The sequence below is a fragment of the Bombus flavifrons genome, chromosome 18 (assembly GCF_040668555.2).
Source record: "Bombus flavifrons isolate JBK064 chromosome 18, iyBomFlav1_principal, whole genome shotgun sequence".
Taxonomy (NCBI): domain Eukaryota; kingdom Metazoa; phylum Arthropoda; class Insecta; order Hymenoptera; family Apidae; genus Bombus; species Bombus flavifrons.
The window spans coordinates 3,110,821-3,133,710 of record NC_138459.1 but is presented as its reverse complement, the minus strand read 5'-3'; the positions used below and the strand labels follow the sequence as shown (position 1 = coordinate 3,133,710).

At 40.5% G+C, this 22,890-nt stretch overlaps 1 protein-coding gene and 1 long non-coding RNA gene across 11 annotated transcripts in view; one reads left to right on the top strand and one right to left on the bottom strand.

Moving 5' to 3' along the window:
* Nucleotides 1-937: 937 nt before the first annotated feature.
* The window catches only part of LOC138189040 (uncharacterized), a 43,530-nt gene continuing 21,577 nt past the window's right edge, over nucleotides 938-22,890 (top strand). Inside the window, exons 1-2 of the long non-coding RNA XR_011175819.1 lie at nucleotides 938-1,077; nucleotides 1,855-2,103. This is a non-coding gene — a long non-coding RNA (uncharacterized LOC138189040). The remainder of the gene's footprint in view (nucleotides 1,078-1,854; nucleotides 2,104-22,890) is intronic.
* CCAP-R (Crustacean cardioactive peptide receptor) overlaps nucleotides 1,878-22,890 on the bottom strand; it is a 37,681-nt gene continuing 16,668 nt past the window's right edge. For 7 of the 10 annotated variants that reach the window (XM_069131190.1, XM_069131182.1, XM_069131186.1 and 4 more), the window contains 6 exons: nucleotides 11,650-11,785; nucleotides 7,699-7,896; nucleotides 6,327-6,421; nucleotides 5,689-5,944; nucleotides 2,711-2,891; nucleotides 1,878-2,073 (listed from right to left, as the gene is read on the bottom strand). In XM_069131190.1, the coding sequence (XP_068987291.1) occupies nucleotides 1,878-2,073; nucleotides 2,711-2,891; nucleotides 5,689-5,944; nucleotides 6,327-6,421; nucleotides 7,699-7,896; nucleotides 11,650-11,749 (1,026 nt within the window). In that variant the 5' untranslated portion in view covers nucleotides 11,750-11,785. Of the gene's footprint in view, nucleotides 2,074-2,710; nucleotides 2,892-5,688; nucleotides 5,945-6,326; nucleotides 6,422-7,698; nucleotides 7,897-11,649; nucleotides 11,786-14,838; nucleotides 15,057-22,890 lie in introns of those variants that run through there. The other 3 variants (XM_069131191.1, XM_069131189.1, XM_069131192.1) reach the window with 3 other exon arrangements.

Genomic DNA, 22,890 nt, shown 5'->3' with positions numbered 1-22,890 from the left:
CACAACTTTCAATAGTTTTCACTTTCCTTTTATATTTCAGATTCATGGGCGAATTCTAACAGCAAGTTTTGTTAATTACTAAAGTGTTATTTATACATACATGTTAGTGATCGATGTTTCCTCTCTTCTTTTTGGCTACGTCTCATAGTCTTTCTAGCACGCACCGTATGCGCTACTTTTATGTCGCTCTTTTTTGATAAATATTCTGAATTTTGTCTTTATGGGATATTATATGAGTTACGTGGATGTTCTTCGATAGGATATAGTAATAGCAACAAATCATATATATTCATATACATGATCGCCTACGTAGTTTGGATGGCATACAGCAATTTCTCATTTATTTAACTGAATACATATATGTTCGTATGATTCGCTGCAGTTAGAGAAGTAAAGTTTTCTACGCGTGGCTCTAATTCGATGGTCAGGAACTGTAAAAGTAACAAAGAAATCAAGGAAAAGATTATACGTATACTCAGCGTGTTCTGCACGAGTTTATTCGACAGTATGTACAGACTTTGTGAGAAGACGTAGTGACGCTTTATCTTCCATGACTTATTTCTTATTCTTGTTCCTTCTTTTCTTAACAGAGCGCAATAAATAACGAATAGGCGAATCACGAATACAGCTTCATCTACTGGTATCTAAACGTGGCATGTTCGTAACATGTAACTGCGTTATAAAAGGGTTTTTCAACCTTGAAACACAATACATAGTAGGAAAGTTCAAGTGGTCGATTAAACAATTAAATCTTGCCGTTCCGATTCATGGACGGTAAATCTTTTCGCATGTTCGAACGAAGCTGTTTTCATTGCTGCAGTTTCATTTTAGTGCTCGATAGAGCGTTCACGATAGAGAAGTTCGCGATCGCTCGAAGGTACAAAGATGAATTTGTTGCACAACTGTGTTGTTCGTAGAGATGCGAATCGATACGAGGAATTGTCTTGCTGGTAGAGATTTATCGTTGCCGTAGATCGCTAATAAAATAGCCCACCTCAAGGGCTGAGCGTTTTCGCGTCGATCGCGAACGGATGGAATACATGAATATATTACACATTTATGGTTTCACGTGTGTAGGTGTGTATCTGGCCTGCGTGCAAATATGTATACGCGTGTGCGTGCGCGACTGTAAAACGTGCATATGTATATACACATGAAGCTGCCGTTCATTCGCTATGTATATATGTACATGTATACTTTGAGCGTATCATTTTCCACATAGGCTGATCAATTGCCAGGTTAATGTTCCTTTCATCCTCCTGAAACTTGGCGAACGGCTTCATTAAATCGGAGTTTATTTAACGAAATGATATTCCTGGTCGGTCGTAGAGCCGCCGTATCTCGCTATTCGGCCTTCGTTTGCCGCTATTAGTAAATTTCTTGTACAAATACCGCAATTCCGAACAACTTTGACATTTTGAAAATTTCATTAATAAGATGCTACGTTTCACTTAGAGGATGAAAAATATGAGGACCGTGCACGATCTCGCCTAAAATACTGATCACGTAAATGCGGGAATAGAAAACTTATTTTATTCACATTTCTCCGCGGTCTCCTAAATTATGATTCTAATATTAATTACATAACACGTAGATTGTACTTTGTATTGCAACAACGAGTCCCAATTTCACTTCGTATTCCTTTGAATTCTCGATGAAGAAGAGACAAAGAATCGAAGAGAAGATAAAACAAAGTTGTATGATGATTGAAAGATTCGTGTGTCGTGATTCGAGAAATGTAGACGAAGTATCGAACATAATTTCGGAGACTCGTAATACTTGTGGCCTCTTTGTCGAAGCTCAACAGGAGCTGTTAGGCGGAAGAATTCTACGTATATCTAATATGAATTCTAGATGCAGTTCCCATCGTTCGTTCCTTAAACCAGAGACACCATAACACGTTTCCTGGTGGTGGAGTGTAGCATGGCGATGTGCCCGCTTCTTCTCGAAGACTGCGCCGTCAACGACGTCGTTACCGTAGTCCTGGTGCTGCTGTTCGGAGCACCGGTGCCGAAACAATGATGGGGATTCGTTGCACACCATCCAGAAACCCACGAGATCGCCTGTATGTTCCTATGGAACCAGAATCGTCGTATGTATTTGGTAAGTGATATGAAGAAATATGAAGAAATGATATTATTTTTTAAAGAAATTCAATCCACAGATTTCTAAACGTATGCACGCGTCTCTAAGTTTGTTAAAATGTTTTAAACAAACAAAGTTTTACAAGGTCTTTATTGAAATTGGCTGCTGGATCGTTTAAGTCTGCAGTCTAAGAAACATAATGCGATCTAATACTCTATCATGACTGGCTTTTACCTTATAGGTTTCAAAACTTTTTATAAACGCATAAAATCCGCAGTCTAGTTATACATTTTTCTAACTAATAACACGTCCAGGTCGATATAGCTTTGTGTAATCCACGCTTGACGTAAAAGATCTATTTCACATGCTGAGAATAAAAGGAAAAGAATTATCATGGCAAAGGATGAACAGCAGGAAAGATAAAATATATTGGAATGCTTTGTACTTTTTAAATTTCGAACATCGAAACTAATCTTCGATTCTAAGCTTTCTCATGCTAAGTTCTTCCTCTCTGTCGAGGAAACTACTCGGTTTAAATTCCTCGGTCTGTTCAAACATTGACGTGGTACTTTATCTCTACCTCTGATAGGAGTATTCGAGGGGTTTTGGCGTTTTAGGAACTCACCGTACGGTTTTACAAAACGACGTGCTGAAGAGACAGTATATAATCGGATTCGCCGCTGAATTCAGAGGTGTTAAACTTTGAATGAAAGTGGCCACGGCGATGTTAGTCTGGGTCTCTGGCACATATCCGTAAACTTGCAGCAGATCGAACACTATGTATGGGCTCCAACAAAGAATGAATACTGAAATATTGAAAGATCTACATGAATAGAAGTTCGTCTTTGATCGTACATCTGTAGCATTTTTTACAGGAATGTCTATTTTTATCCTTACAATTAGCTTTATAATATTATCTACCTGCGATCTCGTTGAATCGTTCTTTCAAAGCAACAAAGAAACGCACGAACGGGGACTTTTAAGAGACGGAGAATGTATCGCAGCGTAGAAGAGATGGCTAGTAAATCAATTTTCTCGTAATCGTGAAACGTCGCGCGAGATCCTTGCTTCTCCCTTCATGGTATGGATATTCGGGCCTGGTAATCGAGTGAAATAAATCGTCGTGAAATGGTATGACCTCTTTGTTGAAATATGTAGTATATAGCGATATCCTACAACGAGGAATTACGACGAAAGAAAGGAAATGTATAATGTAATATGTACGCGACTAAGTCTTGTCTTAAGCCTTTCGGTGTAAGACGCTGGCGGTGAAATACATCGGAAAGTGATCTCAACATTCAGGATCTTTCATCCACTCGTAGGATTGCCCAACTAAACGTAAAGCTAGGAATGAATCGTCAGAGGACCGAACGTTTCGCGAGTCTTAATTTCTCTCGTCTGTCAGCTGAACAATGGTAGGCGATCTCTGTCCTGAAATTTTTTGAACATTTCTTTGTTTTATCGGATAAAGAAGTCTCACCTCCGTTTCTCGCGATTAATCGCCATTTGATATTTTCACGCTTCACGAGTGCATATATTATGTTTCGATCGGTAAAATGAACGAAATAAGAAAATATCGCTTTTGCGTTAGAACAAAGTGACAAAAGTAGAGACTCTGTTAAACGAATCTTAAGACTCGAACATACTTCTCGAGGATCTCTCGTCTCCGAACGGACCACACAGAGCGCGAGAATAATCAAAATGCGTAAAAGCTTCCCCAGATTTGCATGAAGGAGGGCATTCTACGATGCGCTCTGCTTGTAGTAACGAATGAACGCTTTTATTGTTATATGGAGAGAAACACTGAATGTTTATGAGTTTGTTGAACTCGGTCGCGATGCTTAAGCATCACGTGATCATGGCACGATCAATGGTGGAAAAAAAAATCGCGAGAATATCGCGTTAAACGCTTAAATAATTTTTTTAAATACAAAATATCGACCTATATCGGTTGTTTCGTAGAAAAAATATATTGTAATATACGTGGTGTATCCACTTGGACAGTTTCCTCGCTTTCACAGCAGTACACCGAAGGGAGTTGCGTGGACAGAACTCGATCTCATTTGATCGGTTCCGCTGAGAACGATCTTCGTCAGCTAAAAAAGAAGAAATTTTAGCCGAGACATCTTCGAGAAACGAATCTGATTAGACCAGGCAATTCCTGCTACACGTAAACCCGTTCCCCCGAGAAACGAAGGAAAGAGGTTGGTGCTTTGAGCGAGGCAAGGACTCGAAGCTTCCACAGAATCTTTGACAAATACAAACCAAGTTGTCATCTTCTTCCTAGGATCTTTAGTTTGGTTGCAGCGAAGATAATTTCGTTTGAACTTTGACACTATCCGTTGCAGTTTTCGAAGTCTTAGTTCTCAGTCTCACTTTAGTTTCTATCGAAGGAGGATTTTAAACGTTTTAAGATAATCGTCAGTGAAAAATCACGCACGTTAATAACGATTCTTTCATATTTTCCTCGAATCTGAGAAACTATAGGAGAACACGATTCGTTCGAATGTGAGTAAGAGACTGCAGCAGTCTTAAAACCATTCGACGTGGCATTTGTCGAATTCATAAGAAATTATACTTTCATTTTCATTTCTTTCCGTGGTTAATTTGGAAAATTACCACCGTTAGGAATCGTTATGGTTGGAAGAAAATACTCGAAGAACGAATAGTAATTAATATTTGACGATACGAAACGACACCGGTTAAGATCACGGAAGAAAATTCAATCTAAAGGATTCCCTGCACCGATCTCACGAGACACAACTTTTCTTAGTACATGGTATGTATCTCTGAGCAGTGATTCGTGAGAGAAGTCGGAGGGAATTGAGACAGAGGTCGAGAACCATTTTCGCTTATCTGCTTAGCCGCGTAGCTTTTTACGCGGTGCAAATATAATCGTACGGAGAAAGGGCGAAGCAGGGATGGAAAGGACGTTACGTTTTATCGTAGCCGATTAAACACAGTTTCGATCGTTGGACAAGTTTGGTCGTTGCAAACTTCGACTACGTATGTTCATTAAATTTTTATGCCGTCGTATCGGACGATTTACGCGGTTAACGAGCTCGATCGTATGAAGAAATTTCAATTATTTATCGTTGTACCTCTTACGGTACGGATTTCGGTATTTTACGACGTCAAGAATCCTGATACGTAATTTCATAGTTTTCCTTTTCGCGAACTGCTCAATCATGTTCTAACATACATTTCACGAATTAGACGTCGCGAAGTTTGGCATGACCGAAAGTTTCGCGATTACCCTCTTTTACGCGACATAAATCTGTCGTCTAAATACGCCACGCGGATTTGCAGCTTCAAATATACACAGGCTCGCGAAAGTATTCGAACATTTGTACACACCTTTTACAAATATATTATGTACCTTATACGAAGTACATATTACGCGTCTCGCTATAGAGCTAATGAAACTTTTAAATGTCTCATACAATATAGTGCATATTATACGAAGATCAAAGTCTTCTGTCGCGAGTGTGCAAATACTTTCCTGAGCAACGATACTTCAGTGAGGTAGATAATATTTCGCTTTGGCTTCTGGGATTATAGTTACAAATTCGTAAAACTCGAAACATGATTTGGTTTACTCACCGAACACTATAACGAGAGTCATTTTGACCGTCTTAACTTTAGCCCTGGGAATGAGTCCTCGGGACGATGCTCTCCTGGTGTCTCGAGTAGGTCCCTGACGTAATGCCCCTCCTTGCGACCATATAGTAGCTACGATCACAGCATAACAGCCCCCTATTATCAGAGTAGGGGCTATAAAGAGGGTAAAGCTGACCAGGCTCATGTAGATCCTCCATTGCATAGGAGATCCCAGATCTATCCAGCATTGTGTCTTCCCCTGGTAAACGATCCTGCCGATTATACTCGTAGTACGACCGATTTACCAAAACTAGGCCAACGGTGTTCGTTTAAATGTACAATTCTTAACGAAATGCTACGAAAGAAAGTTCTGCTTCGAATTGCACACTGACGTTCGGTAAAATCGATTCTCTTTTACAGAACATTAAACGAAATCTGGATTAAAGATTTAAATCGCACGAAAACATTTTCCGTCTCTGCAATGTGTTTCCTAAGTAACATAAATTGCGAAGAGAAAGGAGAATCCAGTAATCTGCTTGCAAATATCCGAGAAACATAACGGAAACGAGCATAATTCGAGCATGATTAATCTAATTCCTCAACTATGAATGTTACACGATGAATGGCAAATTACCGTATACCTGTATGCGTTTTTCCTCGTACAGGAAAATAATCGGCACGCTGAACAATGCCGACAAGCCCCAGGCAGCTACCACCAGAGCCCTGGCTCTCCACCCTGCGATTAAAGTTGAATTTCCGGTCTTAGGTCGATTTCACGTGGTTACAGAAGGGTAGGGCGATGCGATTCCAGGGGAGATTCCATGTCACGGCGTACTCGATGGCACGAGGCATACGAACAGATGTAAGTTCGCGGATCCGCGACTGTCGCGTATCGCCAAGTTTCCTCGTTTTCGCGCTCGTGAAACTTCCACGACAGCTGGCGAGTGACACGGACGAGAAAAGAAGAAAACGGAAAGAAAGAACGTAATCGTGGCCGATAGCGCAATAAAGCAACTTCCTCGAGAAGCATTTCGTCACTCTAATGCAACAATGCGCCGTTATTCGTTTGGATCAAAAGGAATATCGCGATTATCGCTCGTGAAATATCATCTTGGGTTAATACGGAATTCACATTGAGGCTATTGAAAGTGAGTTCGTTAATGTCACGTCATCGAGGACGTTGTGGCTCGTAATTACCGTACCCGTAGTCGTTTTATTTCGCTGTGGGTTTTCACCTTTCTATCCGCAGCCACGCTTCTTACGACATCCGCTACGTTACAACCCAATGAAATAAAGGAGAAATAAACCGTTACGCTTGCTAGTCTACCGCTCAAGAGTGATCTCTTGGCCAGTGGTAAATACATATTGTACCGAGAAACTCCAGATGCTCGTACAAAAATCGTCAACTTGAAAACGGACTTTTCATATTACCAACCCGATCTGCTGTGCCGAATCTCCGAAAAATCGCGTTTCGTACGCTTGTTTTAAACGAATCGAGAGCAATAACGATGCTGATAGATGTGATGCGATATTCGATTCTCTCCGGCAAAATATTTGTTTAAGATTTAGTTAAATATTTAGATATCCAGTCGTTCTCAGTAAAAAAAAAAAACCACGAAAATAGCGCCATGTTGGGAACTTTTACTTTCACGTATCGAAGATACAACGATAATATAACTAGTATTGGTATAAAATTTGATGAAACGTCAAGAAGTTACGGTAAAATATAGTATCCTCTTTTACGTTCAATTAAAAGTTTGAGAATTATAAATAGACTGCGGATTTTTATGCATTTATGGGGGAATCTGAAAACGAAACAATGCACAGAATGCACATAATATGCAAAAATATGTAAAATATCCGGAATATACAATAGTACTCGTTATTAGAATTATATTATTGAAATATATTATTCTAATTATTATATGATATTAAGATCGAATACGCGTTAAATTTGAGTAAACGGAATCAATTGCAATACCTACACTTATATACAAAATACTGTATACTTACACCTGCCGGTGAAATTCATGGGTCTGGTAATGGCATCATATCTGTCGATCGACAATGCGACAAGTACGTATGTAGAACTGTACGTAACGACGGCTTGCATGAACCTTATCAACTTGCAGGCAACGTTGCCCGCGTGCCAGGTCACCGTCGTTCTCCAAATTATATCCGTTAGCACGGATATCAGGCCTACCAATAAATCTGTAATGAGATATCTAGTGTGGAGAGACGATTCATGGGCAATGCTATTATTAAACAGTAACCACCCGGCGTTCGCTTAATTTGCGAATGAATGAACGAGCAAACTTAACGGTTGGAGAATGCGATTACGTTCATTAGCCACAACGACGCTTTTAAAATGTTTATAAAAAGTCGTATCATGGCCAACAACGCGTGGATCATTTTAAATCCATTTTAAAGTCTTTTTCAGTCTATTTTTTCTTTTTTTTTTTTTTTGTATATATATTCCTATGAATTTTTACGAGACAATAGCAAACAAATGTATAATAAAAAAATAAACACGATCGAACACACAGATTGCAGGAAAAAACCAGCTGTTGTGGATTTGAAAAAATTAAGTAAAATTCGCAATTGAAATACGGGTGATCTGTGATTTAACCAATTAATCTCACCTACATTTTCTAGAAATAATATTTCATATAAACAACAATTTGTCTATCGTATCAATGCGTTATATCGTTTTAAACGTACAACCTTTACGTACTCTTAGATAGCTAGGGAACGTTGAAACACATATTTTACGAATAACCTGTGATTTTTCGTGGGACGAGAGAAGAGCCATAAAGAAGTGGTTTAAAGGATATCATATAAAGTGTTGCGAGCCTGGAAGTGCCATTCGGTTAGCCATAAAAAAGACCCTCGAAAGTAAGATCTCATCTTACGAATTCCCATGCGAAACGATCGGGTCTCGGATCATACATTACCCCCCTGATATTGAAACCCGATTTGGATTTATCGGCCTGTAATAACGCGGATTATGCGGCCGATCTTTGCCAGCTCGACGAATTAATCGAGGCGGCTTGATACGCGATCGACCGCGAATTTTCTCGGTACATTTTTTATTACATTACACCACGTTATTTCCTGAAACTCGGTGAGGACTGTTACGTCTTACGCTTCTTTTGTAATTTATCTGCTTGGGACGCGCGATAGAAGAATAAAAATTGCGCTCGAATTTGAGTTTTACGGCGTGCCCTTGCGATTGCACGCGTTTCTTTTACGACAACGGATCAAATGCCGCGGTTGTCCGCTCGTAAACGAGCACGGTCGTTTACAGATTTCGTCGACGCCCAGCCGCCGCCATCAGCTGCTTAATTGCGCTCTCTTCGTTGTCACCGTATTCGCATGCAAATGTCGCGTCCGACTTTACGAACCGTTCAGTCCACAAAGTTCCGTTCCCGATTTTTTATTTCACACGCAAGATGAGATTCTTCGCATTGTCCGTCGAATTATCTCTCGCCGACTTGTTTGTCGGCTACCTCGTACGCGTTATACAACTCGTCGATAATTTTTTACGCCTTTAAACGACTTTCAGCTCCAGTCCCTTAATCCTCGGTCACTTGCATAAAGAGATCCCTAAATTTATCACGTTCCCTTTTTCTTCACCGTCGACTTGTATCTTCGCGTTATTCCTTAAACCCTATTTTTTCCAGACTGCTCCTACTCGTTGAACGACAAATGCACCTTTTCTCGATCCGATAAAACCGTTCCGCAAGAAATATACTCTGGAACGATAATACGAGTAAAATACGAACGATTTCGCTCCATTTCTTTCGTTTTCCTCCTCTCTCTCTCTCTCCATCTTTTCCTCTCTCTCTCTCTCTCTCTCTCTCTCTTCGACTCGAGAAGAACGGAAACTGAGCTTTCGTTTTCCGATATACAGGTATGTTTGTGCATTTACGAGAGCGGAGAGGGCAATTGCCGCGAAATGGGAGAGTGTTTTTTTACGTTCGTCCATTTGTATGGTATGAAATGGTATCGGCAATATTTTGGTGCATTTTCTAGTGTGCAAATAACTTTTACAAGCATCGTTCCGGAAATCTATCAAAAGGCTCGCGACAAATGGGACAAAAGAGCCCATCGAATCGTTATATTCCATAGCCTATTACCCTCTGATGTTTCGATTGCTTTTTATTCCTACCTGTTTTCATTGTTGCCAGTATAAAAATGTATAAAAGCAAGGATCGGTAAAAAGGAAGAATACAACGCAGAAGAATACGAAGGAAAGCGGCAGTAACAGAGTAACGTCTGAAGTTACGACATCTCGTAAGTCAGAGTGGAACAACGAACAACAGGATAGATCAACTATTTCGCGATGTGTAATGTTCGCTGGATTGGATACAACCTGGTTAGGATAACTGTATGTTATAGGAATAAGCAAATAAGTTTGTTTTCAGAGGGGAAAACTTCCCATTTCCCTCAGATGTGCGATCAAGTTGAATTCCCTAGGGATACTAATCGTTTGCTTCTAACGTACGGAGAGAGAGACTGTTGGTCCACCGGATCGAGAACGCGAGCTCGGATTTCTTGCCTTGTTGAACAACTACTTTAACCAATTAAGCAGTTCAGTCCATTGAATTTTTTCTCCCCAAGTCTGATATTCTGAATGACTGACATTTATACTAATACTATCGCAAGCAGTCGCTTGGTCGCCGAACTGTCCACTCCTAGCCATCTCGTAATGGGTTCGTAATGATTATCGGCTGATAATCGGCGGATTAATGGCCTCGATGTATAAATAACGTTATTTTCGCTCAACTCGATAACTTATTCCGCTTTCGTTTTCACCATGATAAATATCCTTCGTTGGAGAATCGATTTTCTTCTAAAAAGCACAATATTGATAACTTTAGGGTCGATGAAGTTCCCTCCGTGCCTCTTTCTACGAAACAATTGTACGTGAAGCGATACAGTGCAATTTGAGAAATCGTTTATATGACGCGCGGTATTTCATTTTGTTCTCCGAGGAAAGAGAGGAGAAAAAAGAAAAAGAAGGAGACCAGATACGGTGGTGGCCGTGAAACGCTTCGAGAGAGAACTAACGGACGTAGGCCACCTTGAAGTTACGACCGCTTGTGTTCGTCTTTGCCTTTGCTCACTGGCGCCGAGCTTTTCAACGCGAACAATGGATGCGTTTCGGGCGGATGCCGTGAGAAACATAATACCGGAGGAGGGAAAAAAGGCGGAAAGGAAGGATTTGAAAAGATCGAAACAGGACCGTTATACGCGCGAGGGTCTCGAATGTAGGCCTCGAGGAGGTCTATGACTCGAACGTCGGATCAAAGTTCGCACAATTAGGTACGTTGCATCTCGAACATCTCGACGAAACCGATGCTTCATCGTTGTTTACTCCGAAGACGTAAAACGCGCGTGTAGATCTTTATAGCTCTGTAACTCGATTTTTATTCGCGGCATGTTTACATTTGGTCGGTGTTTCTCGAGCATCCGAAATATTCGCTGCTCTTTTTCAACGTTACAGCCGAGTCGTTTGAAAAATGGGAAATGCCGTCCCTGGGACGTGTCAGACTTGAGAAACTTCGACGACAAAGTTACAAAAATACACTGGCTGTTTTACAACGTGCTCGACATACGACACCGTTTTACATGCGAATCGTCTTCGGAATATCGCTCTCGGTTCTTCCTTCTTTACGCGTTCGTTCGTTCGAATCGAGTGACATAAACGCTCAGTAAAATCGCGGATAAAAGAAGATATCAGGTTGATTTAGCGAAATTCTGATGGACAAGGAAGCGTTCGATCGGACCGTCGAATGGTGTTTAACGTTGGTCCTTTGCACTCTGCCAGTTCGATCGCTTCGTCGAAATCAGACGCATCGATTCACCAAGTGCAAACTCGCTTTGACCATCGCGCAAACAGAAATTGTCCCATATATCTAACTCGGATGAAACTTTCGAAACGAAAGTGGATCAACTTACCCGCAAACGCTAGCTGTTTGATAAAAAAATCCATGCGCGTCTTACGCCGTTTCCCCCACTGCAGGCCAATTAGCACCGCGATATTCCCGACGACTATCATCGCGAACAGCAGCCACAAGACCGTGAATTGTTCCGTCTGCAACAGAAAGAAAGGGGAACAGCGTGACGAAGTTTGACGTGTGGAACGACGCTAGAGACGACGGTCGGAGTTGGAAATGGATCGTCGATGACAATGAGAAGACGTATTAGTTAAAAAGCCGTGTCGTTTTATTTTCAACCATTCGTCGAACCAGAGACACGATCTTCTTGATAATTGACTCGTTTTGCGTGGGTGCACGACAAAAGCGTCCTAAAACGAGGACTCGTAAATCAACGCCTATCGTACGGTGCAGGATATTTATTAGCGATATAATTACGAGTAAGAGGAACGTCACCGAGGGCGAAGTTTCACAACGGCGACGATGACAACGAATCGCGGAGGCTTGGGATCGATATTCGTTAAGAATTAACTCCGTCTGCCGGCGGCAGCCTCTTCAACGGAGATCCAGAACGGGGGCCAGTACTCCGAGAAATTTCCTCCGTGACAGGATTATTAAGCGAGCAAACGAGTAATTTGCAATGAACTAGCCGGGATTTAGCAAAAAACAATACGGAATTCAGGCTCGGATTCGGCGATCTCGCGACCCACGGCGTGATAGAACGATCGAAGTTTCCTTCTGTTACCGTTGAAACGCCAGTAGACCCAACATCTAATTACCCTCTTTGACGGTAAAGGTAAACGCGCGGCAAAAGGTTTGAATGGTTTCGTCGATCGGACGAGATGTCCTTTTTTATCTAACCATGTCTGACGTGTGTTATACACAGTACACGAAGTAATTTCGGTCCAATTAATTTAAGCAAAGTTAATTTCGAGGTTTTAGAATCGCAAGGATCATCGACATACATGAAGCGCTTGGTATTACCGCAATCCACACTTCTCAATTGCCGTTTTTAAGTAGACACTTGGTATTCATAATAATTTCTAGCGCCGACGTTGGAAAGTTCGAAGCTGCGGATGTCACGATTTATTAGATGCGCGAAGATGAGAGTCCGTTCCCAGTGGTAATTCATTCTGCGTTCGGATGAATATCAGAAAAGAGTTTCCCGTAAATTTTATTAAAATTCTCGAAGGCGTGCGCGCAAGCGCGCGAGGAAAAGTGGGTTACGGAAATCATGAAGTACGTCAGCCGCAAAATTGGGGAAACTTCCGTGTTCCCGATCCGGCTAAACATATTTCTTCCCGTACTCGATGACACTGGTCATTTATGGAAAATCGATGACCGATATCTCTACGTGTTTGCTCCGTGGCTTCGCGAAATTTGTCCCCCTGCCTTTCTGGATTCAATGACAGATTATTAGTTTCCATTTCGGAGTACGCCCATGTCGGAATCCAACTGCAAGGTGGGTGGATCGTTAAGACAGAAATTTATCGTCGTAGATCCCATAGGGAACCACCTGCGAGTGGCGAGCACGCACTTATGCCGTTTGCACCGCAGCTGCGCGTACGGTCCATCGTGCTGGGATTCATGCACACCGAGTATACCGATTATCCTCCAGTTAAATCGGTTTGCCCGCCATCGCGGTCGTGGCGTGGCGATACGTTCGTGGAAACTAAACTAAAGTTATTCCTGCAAATACACGAACCTCTTCCGGTACTTGGTGCAGACTGCGTTTAATGGTTTCGCAATTGGCTCAATCGCGACCGTATACATTCGGATAATTACTAAATTTACACGCTGCCACCTGGTAGCTGGCAACTATTTGTTGGTCGAGCTGGAATCAATTATGCGTAGGTTGGCCAGCGCGAGGCCGATTAACAGGATGCCGTTATTTAGCTGATCCTATCCGCTCTGTTTCGGTCATGAATCGTAAATCAGCTTCAATTGGAATTCGAGGCGCGTTCGTTGCACGTGTCTGTACGAAAGACGTTTAATTGACCTGGCAAACTTTCGTTTCTCTGATAAAGCCGCGCGCGCTTGCCAAGGCCAGAAAAACTACGGAGCAAAGAAGTTCGCGTGGCTCCTCCCTGTACGTTCCTCCTCTTCGATTAGAATAGAAATACTCGTCGCTGATCTTTATCCTTGAGAATAAAAGGGCCGTGGGTGTCGCGTCGAGTAGAAACTCCCTGCTATTCCAATTATTTGATTCACGTTGTTCGTTACCCTACATCAAACCCGATTTTAGTGGACAGACCCGGAATCGCACCACGCGTTGCAATTTATCGCATGACTGCAGAATCCGATCCGTGTAGGATCATCAAATTCCGAGATAATTTATTCGACTAACGTAATGTTACGATGCTAAAGCAGAATTAAGTTTTAATATTGCGATTAATGGTACTATTATTCTAATTATACGTCGACGCATCGAACAATCGACTTCTCCGGCCATGTATCGCGATTCGTTAGCGAAATTAAAATATATTCGATTCCTACCGCACAGGCCTATCCCACCGTAATAACGACGAATGTACGGATTCCACGTTATTGTCGCGAACTAATTTAACTTCCTTACCTCCCGCGTTTTTCATCTACCGCATTCTATCGGCCGGAAATTAGTTAGGAATAATATGGAGAAACGTTGGAAGACGAGGTTGCACCGGAATGGCGGTGTTTTATGCGTGAGCCAATAGGCTAAGAAAAGCGGCCCGTGCTACGTTATCCACGCCTTTCACATGGTGTCTCACCTGGATACGTTAGACTTCGTTTGCTCTTTACCTGGCATATAACATCTTCTATCCATCTATGGATTCCAGCTCAACTATTCGTTGACAGGACAGTCTCGTACTGCTTCGTGTAATTTATAGTTGTTTCGGTTTAACGTAGTCGCGGGATTAAAATCAGACCACGAAAAATACTTATCGAGGGCACGGTATAATTTTTCGATCTTCGGTTAAAAAGTTAGATAGTAGCTTCTATAAGTAAATGAAATCGGCACACATACTGGCAGCCGGCGTATATTTTTGGCGAGGATGAAGCTTAAAGTGATTCGATTCGCGAGGCAATAAGATTTCCACGGATCTAGTTTAGGGAATTTTTCGGGGCAGATTCGTTGGAGGAAAGTTTACCGAGTAGGTTTCAAATCCGAGGATTACACGTTCCGGCCGGAGGGCTCTTTGGCCCGGGTATTTCTTCCCGAACAGCAAATTACCTTTTTCCCATTGGCGAGAAAATATCGCCGAATCGACGAAAACCGAGGTCTGCGTAACTGCCACTCTCGCCTTCCTTCTTTTCCCTCGACACAGCACTAAATTTATGCTTCCAAATCGCGCGTGTGCCTCCAGCTCTCTGCGCGCTCTCTCGCTCTTCTCAATAACAGAGAAATGACACGACAGGCAGTTGAAATGATCGAATCTATGTTCGAATCTCTTCATCCGCGACTATACTAGGTCGTGAAATTATTTGAACATATTTGGGTGACATATATTATGTGCGTTATACAGGACGTTTTGAAACATTATTAACATAATTACGTGTCTCGATACTACCGCGATTATATCGTTTAAAACGAATCTGAAAATATGCGTGGAAATTAGAAAAATATTTAGTACAAGTCAATTATATTAATAAACCTCGATATTCAGCGGGACGATATTTTACTACAAGTCAATTACGAATTGATTTCGGATTCATTCTTAGGCTATTATCAGCGTGTTTCTGCAAATCGACGTGTACGCGTACGCGCCGAAATGAAAATTATCGAGAAATCGATAACGTCAACCAAAATTTATGCTATCTTGTCCTGGAAATCAAACTTTACGAACACGATGGCAGGAATATTTACAGCCACCGAGCTGGCGCGAAATTGAATATTCGTCTTCGAACAGATATATATGTATTAATCACTCTAAGGAGATGCACAATAAACAAATACGCTATTTAAGATAACTACAGGCTTATGTTTCTGATATTATACGAAAATCGGAATTTAAAAGAATATTTTCGAGGTTGCCTTGTTGTTATAGCGAAAAAATGGACAAATTTGAAGAATGGGAATGACGTATAATTACAGCGGTACTCTAAAGACACATCAATGTTAGATTATAATATGTTGGGTGATATTACGTACATTATATTATTGGTAACAACAGGCTGTCCTATGTGCTCGTTTGTAATTCTCGTCAATTAGGATATCGACTCATTTTAATGCAAAAGGGGTTCAGCGTATGTCAGTTCGGAGAGCAATCTAAATTCTGATTCTGCAGATTGAATTCACGTTTATCGATAGAAAGTCGAAAGCGAGAAAAAATTGAAACAGCTTCCCAAACTTCAATTTCTTTTGAATTCCATCTTTCCGCGCCGTTTCTTTTCCATGCTTGAAATTGCAACTGCAAATTTCGCTTATCGGGATGTTCAATGTTAAATTTTGGAACCGTGGTATTCACCAGAGACCTAAAAATGATCGAATATTTAATAACGCTGGAATTTCCAATCGATTTCCATTGGATATTATAAATTCTTCGCGATTGGATTAAGAAGGAAATTATGTAACAGAGTGGAAAGCAGGTGTACCGAACGACGCCAGAAATTTCGAGGAATATATTAAAATGTGATTTATCAATGTGGACGTGTCTTCTCCTCTCTATTTCTCAGCTCCGTTATATCTTTCTTCCACGGAACGTCTTCTTCTATAAAGCTAATCTGGGATGAAGTAGATATATCGATTGTCGCAGGTCTTGTTCTTGTTCCTCTTTTCCGCGGGTATTTCAGTAAGATTTTATTGCGATCGCTGCAGACGTGGAAATTTACTTCGTTTCTCCCTGGGTGATACTATTTAGGAAGAAATGTTCTTCGGCTTTTGCGAGACATTTGTCGGGAAGCTCCCTCGACGTGCGTGAGATTTATATTACGAGAGGTCGTAAAGTGCCACGAAGAGGTAAATTCGATTCGCATCTCGTATCGCAGTACGTACGAGTCTTATTCGAACTGTCCCTCTCGTTTCTAAAGCGAAAAAGAGAAATATGTGAACATTAGTCTCACTTTATACGACGGCCGTTTGTCTTATTAACACCTCATGTTCTAATATCGAGCTGCCTTCGTGGCGTTGATTGTGAATTACGTTCTATTTGAAATAAAAATTCTAAATTACATTTTTACTCATAGGGCCTCATAAGGCAGGGAGATAGCGTACCATTTAAATCTTCGTTTGTTAGTTTCATAAATATTCTTTGATACGAGTTGAGCGTGACATTGTTCTTCTTTTTTCTTTATATGAAATTTTACTATTGCAGACAAGACGGCGAAATATTTAAACGCGAACAGTAACCTGCTGCACAGAATAAAGCAATGCTATGTCGATATCGGTAAAAATCGAAACGAGTACACGGACGCGATGAGCGGATTATTTTATTCAATTTTGGACATTCTGTGGTGTAACTGATCGTAACAGGAAACTTTCGAGAGCGAGTTTTGGTTGTTTGGAAATGAAATTTCCGTGAAAACGAAAGGGTAAACCTAGGGTGAAACAGATATTCGGTGGAAACGCGATGAAAAGTTTGTTATTTAACTTCCGTCAAATATCCGACGAGTAAGACGAAGAAAGTATCCCAGCCAGTAACGCACTCGTTACCCTCGAAAAGTCTGATGAAACGACAATGCTCCCTAGCTCTCTTGTTCATCCAGAGAAATTGAAACGAAAAGTCAGTCGTTGACCTCTGTTCACGTGGGAGGAAATTCTCGTCGTTCCCTTCTCGACCATTTTCCAACGCGAGCCTCTGAATTGCTTCGTTACAGGCATAATCGCGATAGACCCTCGCAAGTAAATGTTTTTCATCCTTGTTTAGCAATTTATGCAACCTCTTACTTTGTTACTTTGGTGGTTGTAATTTAAAACTATTTAAAATAAAGTACACACGATAAGGGACACGAGCAGAGTTCAAAGAACGAGAGTATCTCGTTTAGCAGGAAATTTCAAGATTTAAGCGTTTATATTATTCGCTAAGATTTTAACGTGACCAGGCATTAAGTCGGACATACTGAAGATCTACGAATATCGAATTGATAATACAAATTGAAAATACGAAAACATAAAATTTTCTCGTCGAACGAATAAAGTATGAGTAACTTCGCAAGTTCTTATTTAAGAAGCCACTTTTTCTTTTATCGCGTCTTTCTATTTTTATGCTGTATATTATATAATATAATTATTTGTTATATCAAAAGCATGTTCGTCATAGGAGAAGTATACTGCAACGTACTATGTACGAACTGAATACCTTTCTGTCGGACAGTACCGTCGCAATGGTTGCAATTCTCCGATTCTAATTAAAGTTCTATTTCGTTTAATTTCCAATTGCAAATTGTAATCGATCACAGCTACACTCGATTAGCATCTCTACGATGGCAGTGTTTGAGCGTGGGTCGCTCTCCTTTAAGCGATAAAACTGCGAAGTTCAGTCAGTCGAGAGACGATAACTCCATTGCAGCCATGGATCTTTTTTTTTTTGTAAAACATGGTCCCATAAAATGCACCAGCGTTATGCTTCGCGTCAAATACATCCCTTTGGTACTGACTTTTCTCCGTTCCTATTAATCGGAGCGACAACGAATTTTAATAAAGTTAATGGAAAAGGAGGCTTTTCTAATCGTTCCTCTATAATTCATGTACTTTTTTTCAATTGCCATCCTACTTTTCGTCCGATTTTCATCTTGGTTCACGCAATCTTTTTTTCTCACGTGCGTTCGTTCCTCCAATCGTAAATCGTAAATTGCGGCAAGCGGTTTTTGCTCAGCGGAGAGGCGCTCGGTTGCTCTTTAAAAATCGCGCTTCTAACGATCGAGAATGGCAACAAGAAATCTCTCTGATCTCATTTGGCCGCCGCCGTTGCTCCCTCGAGTCGTAAAGATTTAAAAAGTTTTTTCGCGTGCCGCCATACTCCTCGGCGCGGTACAGAAAAGCAGTAAAATCAACGTTCACAGAAACGAAAGACTTTTCTTTTGCGTAACCGCGTACACGTCGCCGCTTCTCAGATTATTCGTAAAAGTTCATTTTCGTTTCACTTTGACTCGTCGTCGGGCAGAAAAATTAGACAGTTTCGTGCAAGCTACGTTAAATTAACCATCAAGCGAATTACTCCGCATCACGGACAATTATTCGATCAACATTTCCTCGCACAGTGGAAATTGCTAAGAATTTCGCACGTTGCCGTGAAATTTGCTAGAGTTCGTAAGATGCGAATGATTAAATTGAAATAAAATTTTTGCAGTTCCAAGGGTATGGTGCGCGTATGTATTTCCGATCTGAATCTGTAAATCGTGGTATTTTTAATCCAGTTGAATAAATGATAATAAATAATAATAAATAATAGTTATTATAACTATTTGTTATTACTCGTAACACTTAGTTTAATTGTAAAAGTAATCGTAATTCGAGCTCAATCGCGTGAAACTTTATACGAACGTTTTTGTTGTTTCGTGCTCTCATATCCAGGCTATGTGTACACTTTATGAAATACGCTTTCGCTACGCACCCTGACTTGCTTGCCCATTAAGGCTCGGCTAGAAAGATGGTTGTCTGGAAACTTTTGTAGGCTACAGCAGTTGCAAACTCTTTGGGGATACGAGAAAACGTAACAAGATCGAGTTTCGAAGAAAGAACGCTTTCTGCTTGCTCAAAACCGCTTTACATCCATTCGCTATTGCAGAAAAACAAAATATTTCTTTCGCCTTCGTTTAAACTAGTCGTGCTAACGACGACACACGCGAGCTCGAAATTCATTTTTCGAAATAGAACATGTGATTTTGGTTACCATGGACCTCGCAATCACAAGCTGTGTGCACTATTTCAGAAATGGCAAAAGGGCTGTTATCTAATCCGTGCTTTCATCGTGCTCTGTTTTCAACGATCGTTTTATCTCTTTCAGTTCAGTCGTATCACGAGATACGTAAAATCAAGTGACAGAAACGTATTTTGTTATTAAAATGAAAACGAAACGTGACCGCGAATTTGCGAAGTTAATTAATCGAGACGATTGGAAATTTCGTGGCAAGTGCATTTCCATTCAAATCGTATCGTTCGTACCCAAGATATAAGTTCGAGATATTTCATAAAAATTATTGTTAATTTTACATAATAATTTTATCGATAAGTTATTTGAAAAGAAAAACTATCTCGTTACATTGTCTAGTCTCGTAATCTTACGAGAGAACTACAATCCGGATAGATCCGTATTTTTTTAAACGCTTTTAAACATTGCTTACGGTTTATAAGAAACCTCAAGAGAAGTACCGGACAATTCTTGTTTGTCACAGTTCCGTTCTTCAGGGTGAAAACACCCCTTAAAGGTAGACAGATGTTTCCCTATACCCGTTAGATGGTATTTTCTCGCGTATTTTTCAGGCTAGGAATTTAGATGTAAGAAGAAGAGACTACCGACGTCTGATGTTTTACGAAGATAAGAACTTTTGGATGTTTGCAGGTAAACAACGAAACTGCCAAGAGTTATAGATTACGCTATAGAGATGATCTCGCACGTGAAGTATGTTATTTCCTCGTCGATCACTAAACTTTGCAACTTCCGGAATTCGGAGTTATGTACGCGTGCTGGTAATTACATAATATGCATCGCATAGATGCAAGCATAATTACAAAACGTTTGGATAATGACGAACACGATGAGGATATTTCATTATCGACAAATCCTGTTTTGAATTCTCGATGATTTGTATATACGATAATTTAGATGGCTCCTCTGAACAAAGTTTTTATTATTACAATTTAATTTAATTTAATTTAATTTAATTTAATTTAATTTAATTTAATTTAGGAGAAATAATTAAAACGCTGTTCGGATGTTGATATTTCTCTCCTGATATTTTCAAATTAAATCTAGAAATTTTTAATACATCTCGTTTTAACGAAAACAAAAATTTTATGTATTTTTTTCTTTTTTTTTGCCCTCCATAAAGTAAATGTCCATCTCGTCAAAAATTCAGATTTATTAGAAATCTGCCTGACACCAGATGCTAGGAAATTTGCATTCGTAAAAAAATTCTCTTCGTGCAGAAAATACAATTGGACGCGTGTCATTATATAAAATCAGTAATCAGATTGTGGGTTCGCTTCAGTTATTCCGTATTCCTGCAGACCCTGTTCGTTCCGGCAATATTCCGTCCTCAGTGGAACAAGATAGTTTTTTCACGATGATCAGAACGCAATCAGGATAACATGCTGATCAGGATAAGAGGAATTTATTTCGTAGGATTTCCTTTAAAACGACGCGCGATCACCAAGAATTTGAAGCTATAGTCTTTAACGAAGTGGATAAAATCCATCGATAGGTCTTTTATGAATCTCGTGGCGATATTTCGAAATCGGAATGTAGAAAACAATTCAAATTTGATAAATCAAACGTGAAGTTTGTCTTCGCTACAATGGTATAACGTACAATATTAACTGTGCAACGCTCTATGCAAAGTTGTAAAGAAACTTCCGTCGAACACAGGGAGGTATACATGCAAATCGAAGGCGACGCGACGCGTCGGCGTCGCGGAGAATCGACCATTCGCTGTTCCATATAAGAACTACCTCCATAAAAAAAAATATAATCTGGGGTAATAAGAGAACGATAACACGGTTGACTTTATCGCTTCATAAACTATCGAATCGTTATGCGGCATTTTGACAGATATAAATATTCAAAAAGCAGAAATTGGCTGGCAGGACAGCGAGCTCGTCGAATAAGAGATCCCTCGATCATCTTGAATACGATGTAATACGGTTGATTCTTCATCGATTATCCGAAACTCGAAGACAACTGACTTTCGTAACGAGAAAGATCCAGGAGGACGCTTATGAATATAGGTTTCGGTCGAATGTGATTAATCCAAAATCAATGGCTGTCCGCGAAGAGGGGGTGTAATGTCACGTCGAAGGTCCAGGCTGTGTGGATAAACAAGTAAATAAAGAAGTTTCTGCCGCGACAAGGCAGAAGGGGACGTCGTATTTTAAGATATCTGTCTAGGGATGTATACATCGAGATCGGGGAAATTTTTCCGGCACGGGCAACCCCTGGTATCTCGGTTTTAGTCGCGAATCGAGCGAAACTGGCGGACAAAAAGCTGGAGAAACGAGCGTGATACAGCATCGAGGGCTGGTAGGCACTTTCCTAACGAAAAGGGTTTGCCAAGATGTGGCGAAGAAATACGACCCTACTTAGCTTCCAGGTCGAAGCGGACCACTTTTTCCTTCGCGTTTTCTCGGATGTATTCTTGGCGCGGCGGGTGTCGCCAACGATTTATAACAACGCTAGTGACGATCGATCAGTGATTTAACGGGACGGAAGGTAAAAGCCGATGGAATTTCGTTGATCTCCGAACGAAGCTCCGACTACGAAGCACAAAGAGTTTTGCACTCTGCTATAAAGAATCTGATAAAAGACACTTTATCGGAAAATAAAGGTTTGTACGAGTGATTTTTCTAGCCATTATATTTACAATCGCGCCTCAGCACTATCGAACCCGCGTCGTTAACGATATGTATTTCGATCGAACGCGGCATTCGAAACGAATAAATCAAATTTAGTAATACAATTATCGAAAATATTCAAGCAGAAAGTAAAAAAAAAAAAACAATCGTGAACAGATATCGACAGATACGGTCGCTTCTTTCGAAGACGTTAACGAAGAAACTAACGTGTTCTTCGAGTAATAGTAACAATCAACTTACGATATAATTGAATTCAGCGAGAGAGCGAAGTGCAATCTCGAATGTGTTGCGGCAAAGCAAGCTGAAATCAGAAAAGGATCAAGAGTAGCGCGAATCGATGCCGTACGATCCCTGTGGGAGCAATAAATCGCAAACGGGATTCCTCGCGATTTCTTCTGGCCACATATGTGCAGGTGTCTATGAATTTTATTATAGTCGAATTCCAAGAACTCGAACCATGTTAATGATAATGTGCTATTATCAAGACTCTACGATACAGCTAATTACAAGTTGCAATTTAAAGTTATCCTCTTCTCATAATCGAAATCGTTAGAGAAATTCTTCGTCTGATATTTACGCATAAAAGGTATGGCGAAGAAAGATCAAATTTCAACTCTCGTCTAGCCTATTAAACTTATTCTAATTTCATTTCATTATAAAGTCTTCGCTATAATTGAAACTAAACTCTTAAAATGTAATTTCCGACTATGGGTCTTTATTATAGGCGAGAATCTCTTTCGACGACTTTGTCATCGAACGACCGTTATTTTCTCGAAT